Source organism: Panthera leo, chromosome A1, assembly GCF_018350215.1.
Source record: "Panthera leo isolate Ple1 chromosome A1, P.leo_Ple1_pat1.1, whole genome shotgun sequence".
NCBI lineage: Eukaryota > Metazoa > Chordata > Mammalia > Carnivora > Felidae > Panthera > Panthera leo.
In genome coordinates, this window is record NC_056679.1 from 161,622,618 (window position 1) to 161,640,493 (window position 17,876).

Below are 17,876 nucleotides of genomic sequence, written 5' to 3' on the forward strand. Positions count from 1 at the left end.
TTGATACAGGCATTGAAATAAAAGCAACAAAGATCAGGTCTAAATTAGACTCAGGAGGCCGAGATATATTTGTCATACTCATGATCATCCTGAAAATCCCAAAACAGGCTCCTCAGTGAGGTCACCTGATCACAAGGGCAGAGTAAAGAAGAGAGCAGGAGCTAATGTTTATGAGTCCGAACTTTGTTCTTAAAGCCAGAATTAGGACTCAACACCTGGTGTCTGACTGTTCAGAAAAGTCTGGAGGCCAAGGCCAAAGAAGGGAGCGCTAGCTTGGCAGCAGTAGCTCAGAATAAGAAAACCAGACTTCCTGCCCACTGAGCCCTGGAAGTCTAGATTTTAGAACAAGGCATTACTAAGGGCCCTGTGTCCTGGAACATCTACAAAGTCAGTATGGGCAAGTGGTTTTGTACCTAAAAAGTTGTCCATAACACCTCCCCTTGAGATGAAAAGACAGGCATTCTGTGTAATTGGCAGGTGGTTTCTAATTTTTTTTTTTACTCATAATTGCAAATAAAGGAGTTTACATTATTTTTGTTTAATTCAAGTTGGTTAAATACAGTGTCGTCTTGGCTTCAGGAGTAGATCCCAGTGATTCATCTCTCACATATGACACCCAGTGCTCATCTTAGAAAGTGTCCTCCTTAATGCCCATCACCCACTTAACCCATCCCCCACCTCCCTCCAGCAACCCTCAGTTTGTTCTCTGTATTTAAGAGTCTCCTGTGTTTTGCCTCCCTCTGTGTTTGTATCTTATTTTTCCTTCCCTTCCCCTATGTTCATCTGTTGTGTTTCTTAAATTCCGCATATGAGTGAAATCATATGATATCTTTCTTTCTCTGACTTATTTTTCTTAGCCTAATGCCCTTGAGTTCTATCAATGAATGAATAAAGAACATGTGGTTTATATATACACCACATTATATATATATATATATATATATATATATATATATATATATATATATATAATGGAGTTCTACTTGCTGATGAAAAAGAAGGAGTTTAGATTTAAATACATGGTGGAACATCTTTTGTCCTTTCACTCAGAAAGGACAGGTGTTTGTGGCCTGAAGTTTTTGGCCAATGCTAGATTACTCACTAGGAAAACAGCCAGCATGATAGGAACACAGTTTTTGTTTTGTTTTGTTTTGTTTTGTTTTTTAAGAATTTGATAAGGGGCACCCGGGTGGCTTAGTTGGTTAGGCGTCCAACTTCGACTCAGGTCATGATCTCACGGTTCGTGAGTTCAAGCCCCATAATGGGCTTTGTGCTGACAGCTCAGAGCCTGGAGCCCGCTTCGGATTCTGTGTCTCCTCCTCTCTCTGCCCCTCCCCTCCTCATGCTCTGTCTCTCTCTGTCTCTCAATAATAAATAAACGTTAAAAAAATTAAAAAAAAAGAATTTGATAATTGATTTTAAAAATGGATAAACCCAAAATTGTTTACTTTGTAACAATTATTTTACTACATACTAGTGTTTCTATTTTTGATTATATATGGAAGCACACTTTACATTTTAAGGGTTAAGCTCTGTAAAGAATGTACTTCTTGCCTGGCTAGAGCTAACAGGTTTCTTTCTCAAGCTGTAAAGATTTTCATTGTGGACAACCAGGTGATATTAATATATAATGCCTATCAACAAGGTATTTTGAGATCCTGCAGATCAAATTTTGCATTGTAGCAATTTGTGGAATAAGAACAAGCTAATGCAGCATGAAGGAAACAGTTAAGCGACTTCTCTTGAGAATACAAATGAGACAGAAAAGATCTGGTCAACACTAATTGATGGCTAATAACTAACTCATTGCACATCTCTAGTACACTTATCATTTATTAAACGTCAAACGCTACATTGAGAAGATAATTTCCAACTCCATGAATTTTCGTCATTAATTACCATCTTTTTGTAAAATCAAATATATCCTCAACTGTAAGACTCTGTTACTTTAGGTGAAATTAAAACAAAACAAATCTTCCAATTACGCTATAAACACTAAATGCTAAGTAGCACTCTGACTTTAGACTTGTTAGAATATTAAAATATGTTTGCCTTGGATTCAGTTAAATATAGTAGTTAAATAATTTGTGCATTAAAAGTATCACGGACGTACTATGTGTTGGATACTATGAGAGGCACCCTAGTCATAACAGAACTGGTACAGTACAATCTCTGTCCCCAAGCTGTCATCAGTTTGCAAAAGTAGATATAAAGTTAAATATGTAATAATAATAAAGTTTGGACAGTGCTTTGATATAGGAAATATGAATTGATGTTTGAGCTGGGACCCAAATGATAAATAGATTCTAGCCAGCTAATATGTAGTGGGTGTCAGGAAGGGTGTTCTAGCTAGGAGGAGTAAACCAGAGGAAATAGGAAAATGATGGTGTTAAAAAGTTTTAGTATGGCTAGAACATACTATTTGGGTCATAAAACTTAAGTGTCAAGAAATGTGATTAAAGAAACAAAAAGATACAAGTTCCTGAAGGGTTGATAAGCCAAGAGTAATAGAAAACTACACTGAAATCTGTAATAGCTATCATTTAATACAGTCAGGGTCCTAGCCACCCTGAGTGCATCTTCTCCTTGAAATACCCTGTTTCCTTTGGAGTGAAGTGGAATTAAATGTTTGTTGTAAGGAAAATGTTTACCTGGAGCATCAACCTGTAATTAAGAGAACTTTGTGACCTGAGACGTACAGGTGTGCACATAGAGTGCATCTTGACACATGCAGAGAAGCTTCGGCTCTGCATCTGGGAAGCTGGAGGCAGGATGTTGTCTGAAAATTATTCTTTCATCTGAATACTCCAACAGACGGGATTTTAAAATTTGCGTTCATGTAACAGAATACTAAATAGTAGTGAAAATGAATCAAATAGTGCTATATGTATCAACACCAATTTAGGCCATATCATACTAAGAGAAAAATCCAGTAGTAAATGATACATAAAAGTATAATTCTACTTTTATTAAGTTTAAACCATGCATAATAAACTATACATTATTTAATAGTATAAATATATAAATTTACCATGGAAAATCAAGGGTTCTATATTCTGTTTTGCTATGAACATATGTTAATATATATGTTAAGGTTTGTATATTTTGTTATGAGAAAATAGGTCTTTTACAATATTTCTTCCTATCAAGTACCTTCAGTGTATAGTATATCACAAATCCTTCTCCTATTTAATTAATTTTTGTCAGTCATCACATCTTAGCATATCTATGTGTCAGACTCTATGAGGGTATTACACTCTCTAGTTAACAGATAATTTGAAAATTAGAGATTTCAGAGCAAATAAGTGAGAGAGCCAGGACTAGACCAGGCCTTTTTGTCTGTAGCCCTGAGCTTCTTCCTGCGTAGACACCACTGATTATTGACTATGAAAGTTCCCTCTGCCCCAAACTGTTAAAGAAGAACAGTCTTGAGCCCTGCTACCCAAGTCAATAGTCATTAGCCTTATGTTGCTATTGAACACTTTGGCAGCTATGAGTTCAGTATTTGGGGATGTGTCACTCTATGTGTCCCTGAAATTTCTTCCCCAAACATGGCTCCCTTTTTGATAAAACAAGCTTCCTTGAGGGGCACCTGGGTGGCTCAGTCAATTAGGTGTCCAACTTTAGCTCAGCTCATGATCTCTCATTTGGTGAGTTCAAGCCCCGTGTCTGGCTCTGTGCTGACAGCTCAGATCTGGAGCCTGCTTCGGATTCTGTGTCTCCCTCGCTCTGCCCCTCCCCTGCTCATGCTCTGTCTCTCTCTGCCTCAAAAATAAATAAAAACTTTTTAAAAATTAAAAAAAAAACAAGCTTCCTTGTTTGAGAGTTTTACCTTCTTTTGGAGCTGGGCTATTCACATAATAAGTTTTGGATTAGTCCTCAGCTTTCTCTTTTTCCCTTCTCAGAGGAAGAATACATCTGTGTGAACTCTCAAGGGGTCCCTTTCTTTATCTTTTTAGTTGACTGTTAATTAGCAATAGCCATTTGTTGTATTTTTCTAGAGTATCAGTTATGATGTTTAACAATAGTCATTTAATCCTATTTTTTCTTAAAACTGCTATTTCCCCTATACCTGTTATATGATACCAGTATACTATTTTGATTCACCAAATGATCCAGGATAGAACCTAAGTCAGTCTAGGGTGCATAAGTTATACTTATGGCACAGAATTCCATATCAATTATTTCTGTTGAACTGTTGTTTATCCCTCAGCTCACATCTATGGCTTCCTAGGGGGTTCCCTCGGACCAACTGACAGAGAGGGAAAATTCAGGTCTAATTCTCTGATAAGTCAGCTTTAGTGGATTCTGAAAATGTACATCTGCTGTACTTCAGCACAATCCGAGCGTGGTCCTACAGGACAGTGGTAAGAGGGAACCCTCCCGGTGAGCAGAGTTGGGAGTAGTATGCTTGGTCATTCATTCTGTATCAAAGTGACACATGATTTAACTAGTTGAATAGGAACCTAGAAGGACAAAGATCGGAACATAGAAAAAAAGGAAGTCTGGAGTATTACTTTCAGATAGATTTAGATTATTGTGTATCTCATGTTTGACAGAGACAAAAAACCTCTGTCCCAGAAGAATATGTCAACTACTAGGTGGACAAGATGACCCATCCTACTGATGAGCGTCAACTCATTTCTCAGCCAGTACAGTGTTTGTACAATGCACCCATGAACAAGTTGTCTGTGGTGGCTGAGATGGAACTATGCATGGGCCCAACAGTGTGGGTTCCTTCTCACTAAGGCTGAGTAACTATTGCCACTGCTGAATGTACAACCTATCAATTGTAGCAACCATTGTGGGCCCTCAATATGGTACACACTCAAGTTGAGCAATTTGAAGGCATATTGAAATGATACATGGTGAAGTTATTGGACCCTTCCAAATTAGATCCTTCAAGAGGAGACAATAATTTAAACTTAGCAGAATTAACATAATTCTGGGTATGGATTTGCTTTCCTACATTCAGTACTTCACCAACCTTATCATCCAGGGTCTTAAAAAACTCCTAATTCATTAGAATAGGATCATCAAAATTTCCTTGCACTAACAAGCCAATTTTATGGCAAACAAGGTGAGGTAATGCATGCATTTCCATTACCACTGACTCTACTTGTTTTACTCCACACTGTATCACCATAAAGTGTTAATGTGATAATAGAAGGACCTCTTAACTCCTCTGTAAAATGACAGCTCAGAGCTAAGACACCATGCAGTTTTGGTATGCTATCTTTTAAGATGTGTAATATCCATTAAACTAATGGCCAATATATAATGTTGTGTCCCTAACATCTAGACTTCCAGTCTTGTTATCAAGTAATAAAAGTACCATTGGTACTTTTCCTGTTCCTTTTACTATTACTCCTGTCAGTCTATTTTAGAAATCTTTGTTTCTGGTATCCACAATTCAGACTCTGTTAGATGAGAAGTCTTGATTTCTAATGTGGGAATGTTTCTTCCAGCGGACACAATAAAAATCCCACTGAACCTGAAGCTAAGATTACTACCTCATTGAGTTGGGCTGCTCATGCCAATGCGTTATGATTTTGGCAGGGGAAATTGACCCTAAACTTGACAAAGAGATAGATTTGGTGCTATACAATGGGGAAGGAGGAGGTATGTCTGGGACCCAGAAGATTCATGGGGTGTCTCTTGTTGCTTCAGTCCTCAGAAATAAATCTGAGTGGAAAATTGCAGCAATCAGAGTCCACTATGGATAAGTCAACTAAGTGCTCAAACTCCTTGAAGATTTGGGTCACCTCTTAGTCAAGAAACCCACATTAGCTGAAGTGAGGGAATTCTAAGAAGGAGATGATGAATACCAATTATGATTTGGAATGGTTTACAGATGATAGGACTAAAGTTGCCAAATTAATCCTCTTCTGTAAAGCTTACAGCCATCTGACAATTTGGATTGGTTATGGATTGGAATTAATGGAGGTTACCAGCCTATACAAGTGGTACATTAGATTAAATACCTTGTGCACTGCCTCATTTCTTCCCTGCCTCATGTCTCATGCTAGTAATTGATTTAGCAAACAATACTGCACAGACTGTGCCTAATATTAAGCATGCATTGCTTCTTGCATACTGCTTGGGTGCTTTTCTGGCACATGCCTTGGGACATCTGTGGGAGCTACCTGAGAATTCATTTATGCTAACCAAAAGTTCAGGAAGTTTATCACTCATGGAGAAACTCTCAATGGAGGATAGAGTCTGATGCATAATTGCTTCTTCTTTACATTCCTTGAATTTTGAGATGCTTCTAAATTTCCTCAGTCCAGGTGGGACTGAGCACTCAGTCTCCACAGAAACAATTTGAAAACACATCTTTATATAGTTCTCATCTTTCCTGTTATGCTTTCCCTATGTCTTACTCTATTCAGTCTGCTATAACAAAATACAATAGACTATGTGGCTTATGAATAATAAACTTTTCATCTTTACTTTTCATAGTTCTGGAGGGTGAGATATCCAAGAACAAAGCACCGCCAGATTGGGTGTCTGCTGAGGGCCTGCCTCCTGGTTCAAAGACAGCCATCTTCTTGTTATGTAATCACATGGTGTAGAAGGTCAGGAAGCATTCTGGGGCCCTTCTCCTATAAGGACTAATCCCATTCATGATGGCTCCACCCTCATGATGTAATCACTTCCCAAAGTCCCCACCTCCAAATACCGTTAAATTGAGGATTAGATTTCAACATATGGATTTTGGAGGGACACAAGCATTCTGTCTCTGGCACCCTGTTTCCTCGCTTCCACTCCCTGGGAACATGTGCCCAATACACTATTTGCATTAAAACCACTTTGAACTGTGTTTTAAAGGGAACCTATATTATGAATATGACATGAATATGCATATTTTTTCTCTGAATAGATTCCTTAAATTTGTTATCCCCACATATCCATACATGTGCCAGTTTAGAAAGCATCAGAATAGGTAAGATATCTAGAGGTGTAGAGATAAAAGAAGAGGGAAAAAGGGTGCCTGGGTGGCTCAGTTGGTTACATGAATGAGTCTTGATTTCGGCTCAGGTCATGGTCTCATGGTTGGTGAGTTCAAACCCCACCCCCACCCCCTATATTGGGCTCTGTGCTGACAGTGTGGAGCCTGCTTGGAATTCTCTATCTCTCTATCTCAAAAATAGATAGATAGATAGATAGATAGATAGATAGATAGATAGATAGTTAAAAAAAATAAAAAGAGAACAGAAGAGTTCTGCCACCCCAGCTGCAGCCTGTATTACAACCACTGCCCTACACCATTGTCTCCTTCCCTATTCATGGGTGCTACAAGGCCATGCCCATGCTGCTGGCTGGCCAGGGCCAGAGCTGGAAGATAGAAGTGGTGACCAAGGAAGCCTGGCTGCAGGACTCACTCAAGGCCTCCAGTTTGTATGGGCAGCTTCCTGAGTTTCAGGATGGAGATCTTATCCTGAACCAATCCAATACCATCTGAAAGCTGCTCCCTTGGGCTCTATGAGAAAGACCAGTGGGAGATGACTCTGGTGTATGTGCTGAAAGACATTGTGGAGGATCTTTGCTGCAAATACCTTGTCTTTATCTACACAACTACAAGGCAGGCAAGGAGAAGTATATAAAGGCATGAGCAGAGCACATGAAGCTTTTTGAGATCCCACTGTCCCAGAACCAGGGGGCCAGCCAAGCCTTCATCTCGGGCAACCAGATGTCCTTCGCAGACTACAACCTGCTGAACTTGCTGATTCACCAGGTCCTGGCCCCCAGCTGCCTGGACTCCTTCCCCCTGCTCTTGGCCTGTGTGGTGTCTGTCAGTGTCTGGCCTTCCCCTTCTCCTGGCACACAAAGCTCCCCATCAACTGCATCAGGAAGAAGTGAGAACATGGGACACTCTCTGTACAGGGTGAGGGCTACCTGCCTTCCTGTCTCCAGGAACAATAAAATTTACAAGTGAGGCGGAAAAACAAATAAAAGAAGAAGAAGACTGAAGAAAAATCCTCAGAAACACATTTTAGATAAGGACATAAAAACAGAAGCCCATGAAGCAAAGTGAGGTCACTGAATGAGAGGTAATAAAAGAAGGCTCACATTCTGTATCTTGGAAAGTTTGACCAGGTATATTTTCAAATTCTGTGACCATCCCAAAATCAAACTTAAAAGTCATGACAATTTAGAAATGTATCAAAGTGATAAAAATAAATCATTGTTAAAAATCATTACTTGGAGATAAGTACAAGACTTTTTTTTTTATGGTGCATTCCATCTAGCTGGAAACAAAGTAGATATTAATATTAACAGAGATATTTGGAAGTGGAGAATCTTATTCAGTGGATAATTTCAGTAGGTCTGCAGTTATTTGGCCTTGGTAGTAGGTATTTGATTTAGGGAGGACTTCAGTTTTATTTAAACTTATAATTCAAAAATGGTTCTGGTTAGGGGGCACCTAGGTGGCTCAGTTGGTTAAGCATCTGACTTTGGCTCAGGTCATGATCTCACAGTTTGTGGGTTCAAGCCCCCCGTCGGGCTCTGTGCTGACAGCTCAGAGCCTGGAGCCTGCTTTGGATTCTGTGTCTCCTTCTCTCTGCCCCTCCCCTGCTCACACACTCTCTTAAAAATATACATTAAAAAATTTTTTTAAATGATTCTGGTTAGGAGTGGGGGTGAAAGTGATATAATGTCCATAAGCAGGACTTGAATTCCATTTTATGGGATAATAGTTTCTCAGACCCTACCGTTCAGATTACTAAAAAAAAAAAAAAAAAGAAAAGAAAAGAAAAGAAAAAAAAAAAAGAAAAATGCAGCTAGTTTGTGTTCTTTAGTTCTTTGATAGTGGAGTATTGCTTGTCTTGATTTTACCACCTGACTATAAACCATGCCCCATGTAGCCTGTGTCCTCTGCCTGGCCTCCTTTTTGCTTCCTGAACTCTGTGGGAACTCTAGAAATAGAATACTTGTTACCGAAGGATCTGATTACTTGTTTTCTTGTATGTCTCTTCCAAGGAAACCTCATGTTTAGTAGAGTGCCTAATAAGTAGTATTACTTCATAAATTTTGAATAAGCGTAACCATTATAAGATGAAGTATTTTTAGATTTTACCTACCATGAAGATTTGCAAATACATACATATCAAATGAGTTTATAAACTCACATAAGAAAAACATGCCATCAGTGTCTACAAAATTAAATTGCCACATAAATGAAGGCCTAGGATATTGAAAAAAAGCACTAAGAACTATGAATACAGGCAATTATTATAACAATCCTCAAGATTGCATTACAGTGATGGCCATAGAAAAGCTGAGAATGCTTAGTTTTCTTTTACCTAAACCTATGTTTTAGCTTTGCAGAGCTCAGCAAATAAGGACTTAGAGTGCATTAAAGGCCCATATATATATTTTAATTTGACTTCTTGGCAGAGACTTAAGAAACATTTCTATTTATGTGCACATGGTAAATGCCAAACAGGTGAGCTTGCATCTACCATTATTGTTCTGTATCTGAGAGACAAATGATCTATTTGAACACAATGACCCTATGCCCAATCGTGGAGAAAACTAACATGGAACCCACAGTGAAACAACTCCAGTGTACGATCTTTCCGGGAAAACATCTGCTACCAACTGAGTGTGTTTACATTTTGGCAGCACTGAGAGATGTGCTCATAGACAGCGCATCTGTGTGGTGTTGGGAGGGTAGAGGTAGGGAAGTTGGGCCGGACAGACAGCAGAGAGCTTACTATAATACACTGAGTGTTTCTAGAAAATGCAAATTAGCACCTCATAGCATTTGTTTCTTCTTGTGCTGTTAATGCCTTCATGCTAACTAATTTGTTCCCATTGCCCAGAATGAGCAATAAAGTTAGGTCTGAGACTGCTCTTAAAAAATGTAGCCATGATCTGATTAATATTTTAGGGAAAAAAAAGAATAATTGTTAATGTAAAAATTAATATAGAAATTTTGTAGAATATGTTTCAAATATTTTTATATTTGAAAATATTATTAGATAATATTTTGATCTATGAGAAAAAGAACACTGAATAAATTAATTATCAACCTTTCTGCCTGCTGTTCCATGTTTTCTTCTCTGCACTGTTTGTTATGTTCTGAGGTATTATCCAAAGTGTGTTGTGTAGAACATAATTTCACACTTAATAGAAGTTATATGTAAAATTACCAGTGTCTTTTCACATAGAAATTCCTTTCTTTATTGTAAGATTTCTCAGATCCTTTACTATGTTGATATATTTTCTGAATCTCCAAGGGAGAGATACACAAAATTCTTATCCAAAGACCATATTTTTGTGGAACATGTCCTGGACTAGTATTCTCTGTGTTTACTTGAGAACTTCTGCTTTGGTAATTGAGTCAGAAATCAGCAATCTGGAAACAAAAAAGTAAAGAAAAAAAAAAAGAGAGAGAGAGAGAGAGAGAGAGAGCATGAGCTCTATATTGGCATTCAATTATTTCACATAACTTGTTTATTGAAGTTTCAGAAACTAAGCAACTAAGTAACTGAGATATATGTTTTAAGAATGAATCAAACATTGGGGTTCCTGGGTGACTCAGTGGTTAAGCAGTGACTCTTGATTTCGGCTCAGGTCATGATCTCACGGTTCGTAAGATCCAGCCCCGGGTCTGGCTCTGTGATGACAGCATGGAGCCTGTTTGGGATTCTCTTTCTGCCCCTCCCTCACCCATGCTGTCTGTCTGTCTGTCTCTTTCTCTCTCTCTCAAAATAAAGAAATAAATGTTAAAAATAAAAGAATGAATCAAACAATTTTATTCTTACATCCAAGATTGTTTTTCTTTCATGGGCTTGTGCATATTGAAACTAGTGAATAGGGGAAATCATTAAGCTGCCCCCTTAATTTGGAGTTTAATTACTCCTATTCTTATAAAAAGGACACTAGTAAAAAAGTTTTTAAAATATAGGAAATGCATGAACTTTGCCCTCTGCAGAACTTCAACCTTAAGATATTTCAGTAGTTGCTAATAGAGATGAATGAAACACCCAAATTCAATCAAATGTTTGCATAGGAATCTCATAATGATAGTTTTATATAGCTGTAATGTAGTAGATTTTGTGATACATAAAGTCAGATTCTAACATAAAAGTAATCAAACTTGCATGAAAAAAATATAGGAAGAGTTTGGACCAAGAATTGGCAATGTTTATCCAACACCATCCAGGAGAGAGCTACTGACTTGGAAGACACAGAGGATGATTGCTCTATCTTGGGACAGGGATAGTTTATCAGACAGTCCCAACATCTAAATTATATACCCCTCCTATATACTTACTTATGCTTTTGATTTGTGTTCATTAAATAATAATTTCGTTAAATAAAAAGAGGCAGCATCAAATTGTGATGGGTAAGAATGTGGACACTGAAGTCAGACCACTTGGGTTCAAATCCTGGTTCTTTCACTTCTAAGCTGTGTGACCCTCAGCGAATCACATAACCTCTCAATCTCATCTGTAAAACTGAAATATTGCCATATCCATCTTACAGCTTCACATCAGGTCTTATTTTATCCCAAGAATCAATAAGGATTACCCACGGTATATGGATCCTTATAAATAAAAAGTAATCATGTAAATACCAATAAGGTCTATATTCATTATCCATTGTTAATGGTTCTCTAGCAAATGCTTTACAAGTGCAGAATGGTATAAAAGGGACCTCATGAGGAGCACCTAGGTGGCCCAGTCAGTTAAGCATCCAACTCTTGATTTCAGTTCAGGTCATGATCCCAGGATTGTGGGATTGCACCCACATGTCAGGCTTGCCTCTGGCCGTGGAGCCTATTTGGGATGCACACACTCTCTCTCTCTGTCTCTCTCTCTCTCCCCCTTTGCCCCTCTCCCCCACTCATGCACTTTATTATATATAAAAATAATAAAAATAAAAACAAAAAAACCCAAAAACCCCTGTTCCTTATAATGACAGATAAAGTGGAACCGAGGGCTTAAATGTAAGAGATAAGAGAAAAATTGGAAAAAAAAAGGGGGGATTTAATTTATTTTACAATTTTACAAATGATAAAACAATTACACCCAATTGCTATACATAAACAATAGGAAACAGTGTTGAACAGAATGAACTTGACAGAATAAATCTCATCTTTCAATTCCACAAATGATTTAAGAAATACTCAGTAGCAATTATCCTGTGCAGCAGTGCTATCTCTGTAAACTCTTTTTTTTTCTCCTGCTATATACATTTGAAACACTTGTGCTTTTTGCCTACACAAAGAAACAGTATTTATTAAAAGGTGCTACTTAAATGGAGACACAGGGCCCGGAGCCACAATCTGAAAAGTCTAAGTCAAATACATTGCCAGCTTCAAAACTTTTTTTAATTTTTAATTTTTTTTTCCTTTTTTTAAGATTTGGCCATACTAGACCCTTATTGACACTCTAAGTATGAACAATAGAATTCAGTTATAAAGTAGATCCCTCTTCAGGTTAGTAACTGAAGTCTCAAAAGAACTTCTTTATTCTAAAGTGGTCTTATCTCCAGAGTGCTTAACAGCACAGCCTCTGAAGATGTTAGCATAACACAAATCTAGTGCGTGTATATTACAGACTCTGTGTATATAACACAGACACACATATATAACATTGTATATATGCATCACACATGTCTATTTGTACTATATAGATATATCTATAGCACATATATAATAAAATATCTATTTCTAGGTGGGCTTTATTTGGATTTTCTTTTGTCAGATATGCACAATAACCCTCTCTCACTCAATTTTCAAAACATTGGTAACTTGATAAGGTCTAATGAGGAAACTTTCAAACTTGTAGAGGTAACAACTAACAATACGTAACTCTTCCTACACCTCTTCCACAATTATAGATACCCCCAACAATAAGCACGTGAAAACAACTCCTATGAACCAAATACCACATTGTGTGCATTATGACTAACTGGCTCAATTAGAAATAAATTACTTTGTTCACCCTTTTCCTGTGGAGAAGTTTAATAACTAGTTGGTATGTACACTACCCATAGCATTATTTAAATAAATTTCTTATGTAAGCATATATGTAGAAATTCCCATTAGCGATTGATATACATTTCATATGATATACAATACAGAAAGACATTTGAATGCCCAGCACCTTCTTTGAGACTCAAAAACTTCCACAGTAATTTCATCAGTCCCATGGGCAGAATCACTAGATTTGCCCGGAAAATCTGTTACTGATTCTTTTTTTTTTTTTTTTTTTTTTTTTTATTCGAGCAACATAATATTAAGTATAGAACAGGCTGGGTAATGGTGAAATTGTTTCCATGGCCTATTCGTGTCAACAGCACAGTAACAACCATGTTCTCTAAAGGACAAGCATCTTTCACAATCAGCTGCCTGAGCATTGCCAGGTACAGGGGTAAATTGTGAAAAAGAAACAAAAAATTAAAGCTGTGAACATATGATAGATAGTCTCAAAAGAAAAAAAAAAAACTCAGATGTTTCAAGTACGTATGTATAATTTTATTTTATCATGATCCCTTTTGGCCCTTATTGGTTAAACGGAATTCTTCTTCTTCTTGCTATTAGTGATCTCCTTGCCTTATCCCTGTAAGAAGGCCACAGTAGATTGTGGAGGTGGTGAGGTGAATGGAAAGGTATACAATAGGGAATGAAATGGTCTTGTACAGTTTGTTTTCTTTGAACACTAAATACCTTTAATTGAATTCATTCTTGAGTATTGAAAGTTCCCTGAGATGAACAAAAGTAGTCTCAGTCGATACTGAAGCCCTTTTTATATGCTGAACATTTTCAGAACTGGGCAATTTATTTAGAGAACACAAAGTTAGGGTAACAAAGCAATGCAAAGCTAAAAAGGCACTACTCAATGCATCTATGAGATAAACATTAATGCACAAAACGATGAGTGGCTGTATGCTTTTGCTGTGGCCTTAAAATTGTTGAAATACATTTGTTGATAATGCAGTAAAAATGGCAAGGTTCCTTGCTGCTGCTTTGTAAGACAAACTTTTAATGAGCTCTGAGATGGACAGTACCTACCAGAATTTACTTGTGACTTCAAATTTTCTATCGAATTCAAATTAAAGACTACTCCAACAACTTACCCACAAATAGTAAAAATTAAGGTTCTATAAATCACCTACTTTGGATTTGTTACATAAATCAGACTTTTCAACTTTACATTCAAAACATGTGCCTAATTCTTTTAAGATTTCCATTAGGTAATAAGAGGTTAATGATAAAAGTGCATCATGTTCATAGCATTTTTAGCTATGTATCTCCTTTATGCATTCTATTTTGTTTTCTTAGAGACACATGAATTCTAAAAAATAGGATTTTGAAACCCAAGGTTCTCTTATATTTTTAAAAATAATACCATGTATTATTAATATATTAAGAACTGTACTACTGTGGACATCCTTTTCTATGATTATATATATATATATATATATATATATATATATATATATATAAAATCTCCATGATATTTATTCTTTTTTCAGACTGTCTTCCCTAAGAAACAAAACATACATGTTCCCCACACTATTTCTTCTCTTCTTACACTGCCTTCCCTAAGAAACAAGAGGTCATCTAAGGGTTTCAATCCAAGAGTAGAAGTGGGAACACAGCACTTCTGCTTTCTAAACAATTCACTGTCAGAATTACCTGCCGCTGAAGTAGAAGTTAACAGAAAACTGGCCCATTGGTCAATTCTATCACATGTTAAAACTTTTTGAATCACTTTATTAATAATTTCATGTGCTTCTTTGAAAACACATTAATGTAGTACTGTGAATAAATTTAACCACAGAGAAAATATTGGTCAATTTCATTCACTTGAAGTGCAAAATGCTGACACAGTTTCATTATTAAACCTCTTAAAAGTAATCATCCCTGTTTTGGAAAAAGCATTCTATTAATCACGTTATTTCTGCACTAAGAAAACTTAACAGTAATGTAAAGAGAATGCCAATCTTTCCATTTGAGTAATAAGGGGAATATCAAAGAACTGGAAGTCAGATTTCAGCCCTATCAGTCTGACATTTATCCTAAAGGGCAAAATGCTTCCAGAAAATTATTATGAAATGTAAAAGTTATGGAAGTCTTCTTCAAATAAAAATAAAGTTTGAGTTTGAAAAATTCAACATATTTAAAGACAACTTCTGTATTAGTAGCATCATAATATATTAATATATTATTTTCATGAAAGGAGAATGGTTTGTTGTGTAGAAACATCAGTATAATCTTTGGTACCAAAAGTACTTTTTTTTTCCTGCTAATTTTACCATCTCAGATGACATTGAACATCTTTCCTTTAGAATGGCTCAAGATTACTGAGTGGCACAGTTTAGCTGGTACCTTCTACACCACTGGGAAAAACTCTGGAGGTTTAAAGTTGTGCAAAATAAAACGTTTTTACAAAGTCATTGTGTGATTGCTCTTTAAAAATATAAGAACTTTAAAAATGATTTCTTGAAGGTTATTTATCTCATTCATCTTTATCTCAGAAAGGATTTCTAAGCACCCAATACCCAAACCAAAAGAGATTCCAGAAGACAAAAACAAAAACATAAAATTCATGATCAGACTCAGAGTCCTGACTGAAGGCATTTACTTGAGTTGTTTAATCTTATGGATTTCACTGCTCCAACTATTTCCATCTTGATTTCTTCTGACAAGGATGGTTTAATCCCCAGGGCTGGGTTACTCTTCTAATGTGCTTGGCGTTGCCGTGGCAGCCCAACAGTGATGAACATATTTGCCTCATTAACTAATGACAAGTGCATTGTTGGATCTTGTAAACACTACTGATTATACATTCAAACTGTGTTCTTAGTGGAAGTGGCACTTACTAGGACCCTTGAAGTCGAAATATGTTTTTTAGAGCACTTTGCAGGTATTTCATCAGCTGGTAGCGGATTTCTCATAAATGTCCTTTATCACCTTTCGGATAATTGGTGGATACTGAAACTCAGTCTTGTTCTGGATCCTATTTTCAAATCTTAGGAAGCATCTTCAGAAAAGAAGTGCATATTCAGTTTGTTTGTATGTTTTCAAATGTGCTTTATTGCTTTACACACTTTCCTGTTGTTAGTTTCAGGGCTCCTCTATTATGTAGCACATTCAATGTTTTGAATTCTAATGGCATTCTGTGAGGACTTGCATTGGAAAAGTACCTATATTTTAAGTCATCGTAGTAATGATATTTGACGGCTTTTCCATTCAAATCCTTAGGGAATGGCCAGAATCCATACAGGTGAATTTCATCACAGAATCTTGTGGCAAGTGTATACATGAGGAGACCTGTGCTGGGTCTTTTGATGGGAACTTTGTTTGTCAGCCAGTAACTGGAAAAGAAAACACACACACACACACACAGAAGAGAAGAATTTAGAGGAACACACAACATACCCTACAGCAAAGTATACTATGTGGAATTAAAGTAAATCAAATTTGAAAAGTATCCTTATGAATAACATTCAAAAGATTCCTGAAGAAATATTTCTTAAGCATTTAGAAATTTATAATCTCTTTATATTATTTTCTCTTATCCTTTATTTCCTTATTTTTGAGGTCATATAAATAAACAGGGGACCTAGAAAGTATGTAAATATTACTGTAGAATCTCATATTCAAAATGAATTAGCACCAAATACATAATATACAGAATAGAATCTTCTCAGAAAGTGTTAAATACGACTATAAAAGACACAGTAATTGGGCAGAGATTGAGTAATTCTCCTAGAAAAAGAAAATTTGAAACTTTGCCCCTGGGTTTTTCAAAATCTCTGATATTTCAATTAAAAATCCAAACAAATGCTTCACTTGCATTATACTGACTTATTTCATTTCAATTGTCCAAATCCCATTTTACTAAAGCTAATTAAAAATGTTGCCTCAACCCACAGAACGACGACATAAAACAAATAACATATGAACATAAACAGTTCACCACTTATTCAGTTTAACACTTTGTTAAATAGGTAAAATAAATTTAATGCTGATAAGTATTTTATACTGTTCATTTTCAAAGGTGATAAAATACTCCAAAATGTTCAGATCCATCATTGTTGTCAAACTTTGTTCACCTGAAAAGCATGCAAATTCACAAGTTAATCATCACCCCTGGCAAAGAAGGGGGTTTCCAGTATTTCTTGGCATATTCATTATCTCATGTGGAAACATCTAAAAGAGGAAGGGTATAGATTTTCTTTAACTTTCAAAGTTGTCCAATTATAAATAAAATTAAGTTAATAATTCTTTTTTTTTTTAATTTTTGTTTTTACTATTGTCTCTTATTTGGGGAAATATACACCCTGCCATCCAAATGTAAAGGCAAGATTATATAAAATTTTGGTCATTGCTGTGTTTAAACACTTGCCTTGGATTTACACAGTATTCTTTCCTTTGTCTTTTTTTTTTTTTTTTTTTTTTTTTACTAATTTATGACGTTTTCCAGGGGACATCAAATACATCTAGACTACTGAATGCTGATCAAGAAATATTGGACTTTGAAACCTCCCTACAAACATCCAAAACAGGGAAAAGATACTTATCCATTATTGTTCCTCTTTTTTTCCCCTTCATTTCTCCCTCTCTGAACCAGGATTGACCTTTCACATCTTTTAGTTTTCTACTTGGGTAAAGGCCACGTGCTAAATGTTTTGAGCCATATGAAATGCACTACAGATCTTTTGTAACAAAAGTTTTTTAAGAAAGCCTATTCTCAGTAAAGAACATTTGGAAGGAGTCTTCAAAGAAGATTATATAAGAATTTTCTCATAACACAAAGGTAGCTAATGAACAAAAACCATAGCCCATGCATTGTTGACATCATGAAGAAACCCAGATATTGATTCTGTGTGAGAAGTTTAGTTAAACT

General features: G+C 36.3%; 1 protein-coding gene and 1 pseudogene across 1 annotated transcript in view; one reads left to right on the forward strand and one right to left on the reverse strand.

Annotated features, from left to right (window-relative positions):
* The window catches only part of LOC122230299, a 60,926-nt pseudogene extending 52,456 nt beyond the window's left edge, over window positions 1-8,470 (forward strand).
* Window positions 8,471-11,981: 3,511 nt separating this feature from the next.
* ST8SIA4 (ST8 alpha-N-acetyl-neuraminide alpha-2,8-sialyltransferase 4) overlaps window positions 11,982-17,876 on the reverse strand; it is a 100,606-nt gene continuing 94,711 nt past the window's right edge. Inside the window, exon 5 of the mRNA XM_042944453.1 lies at window positions 11,982-16,341. Coding sequence (XP_042800387.1) covers window positions 16,059-16,341 — 283 coding nt within the window. The 3' untranslated portion in view covers window positions 11,982-16,058. The remainder of the gene's footprint in view (window positions 16,342-17,876) is intronic.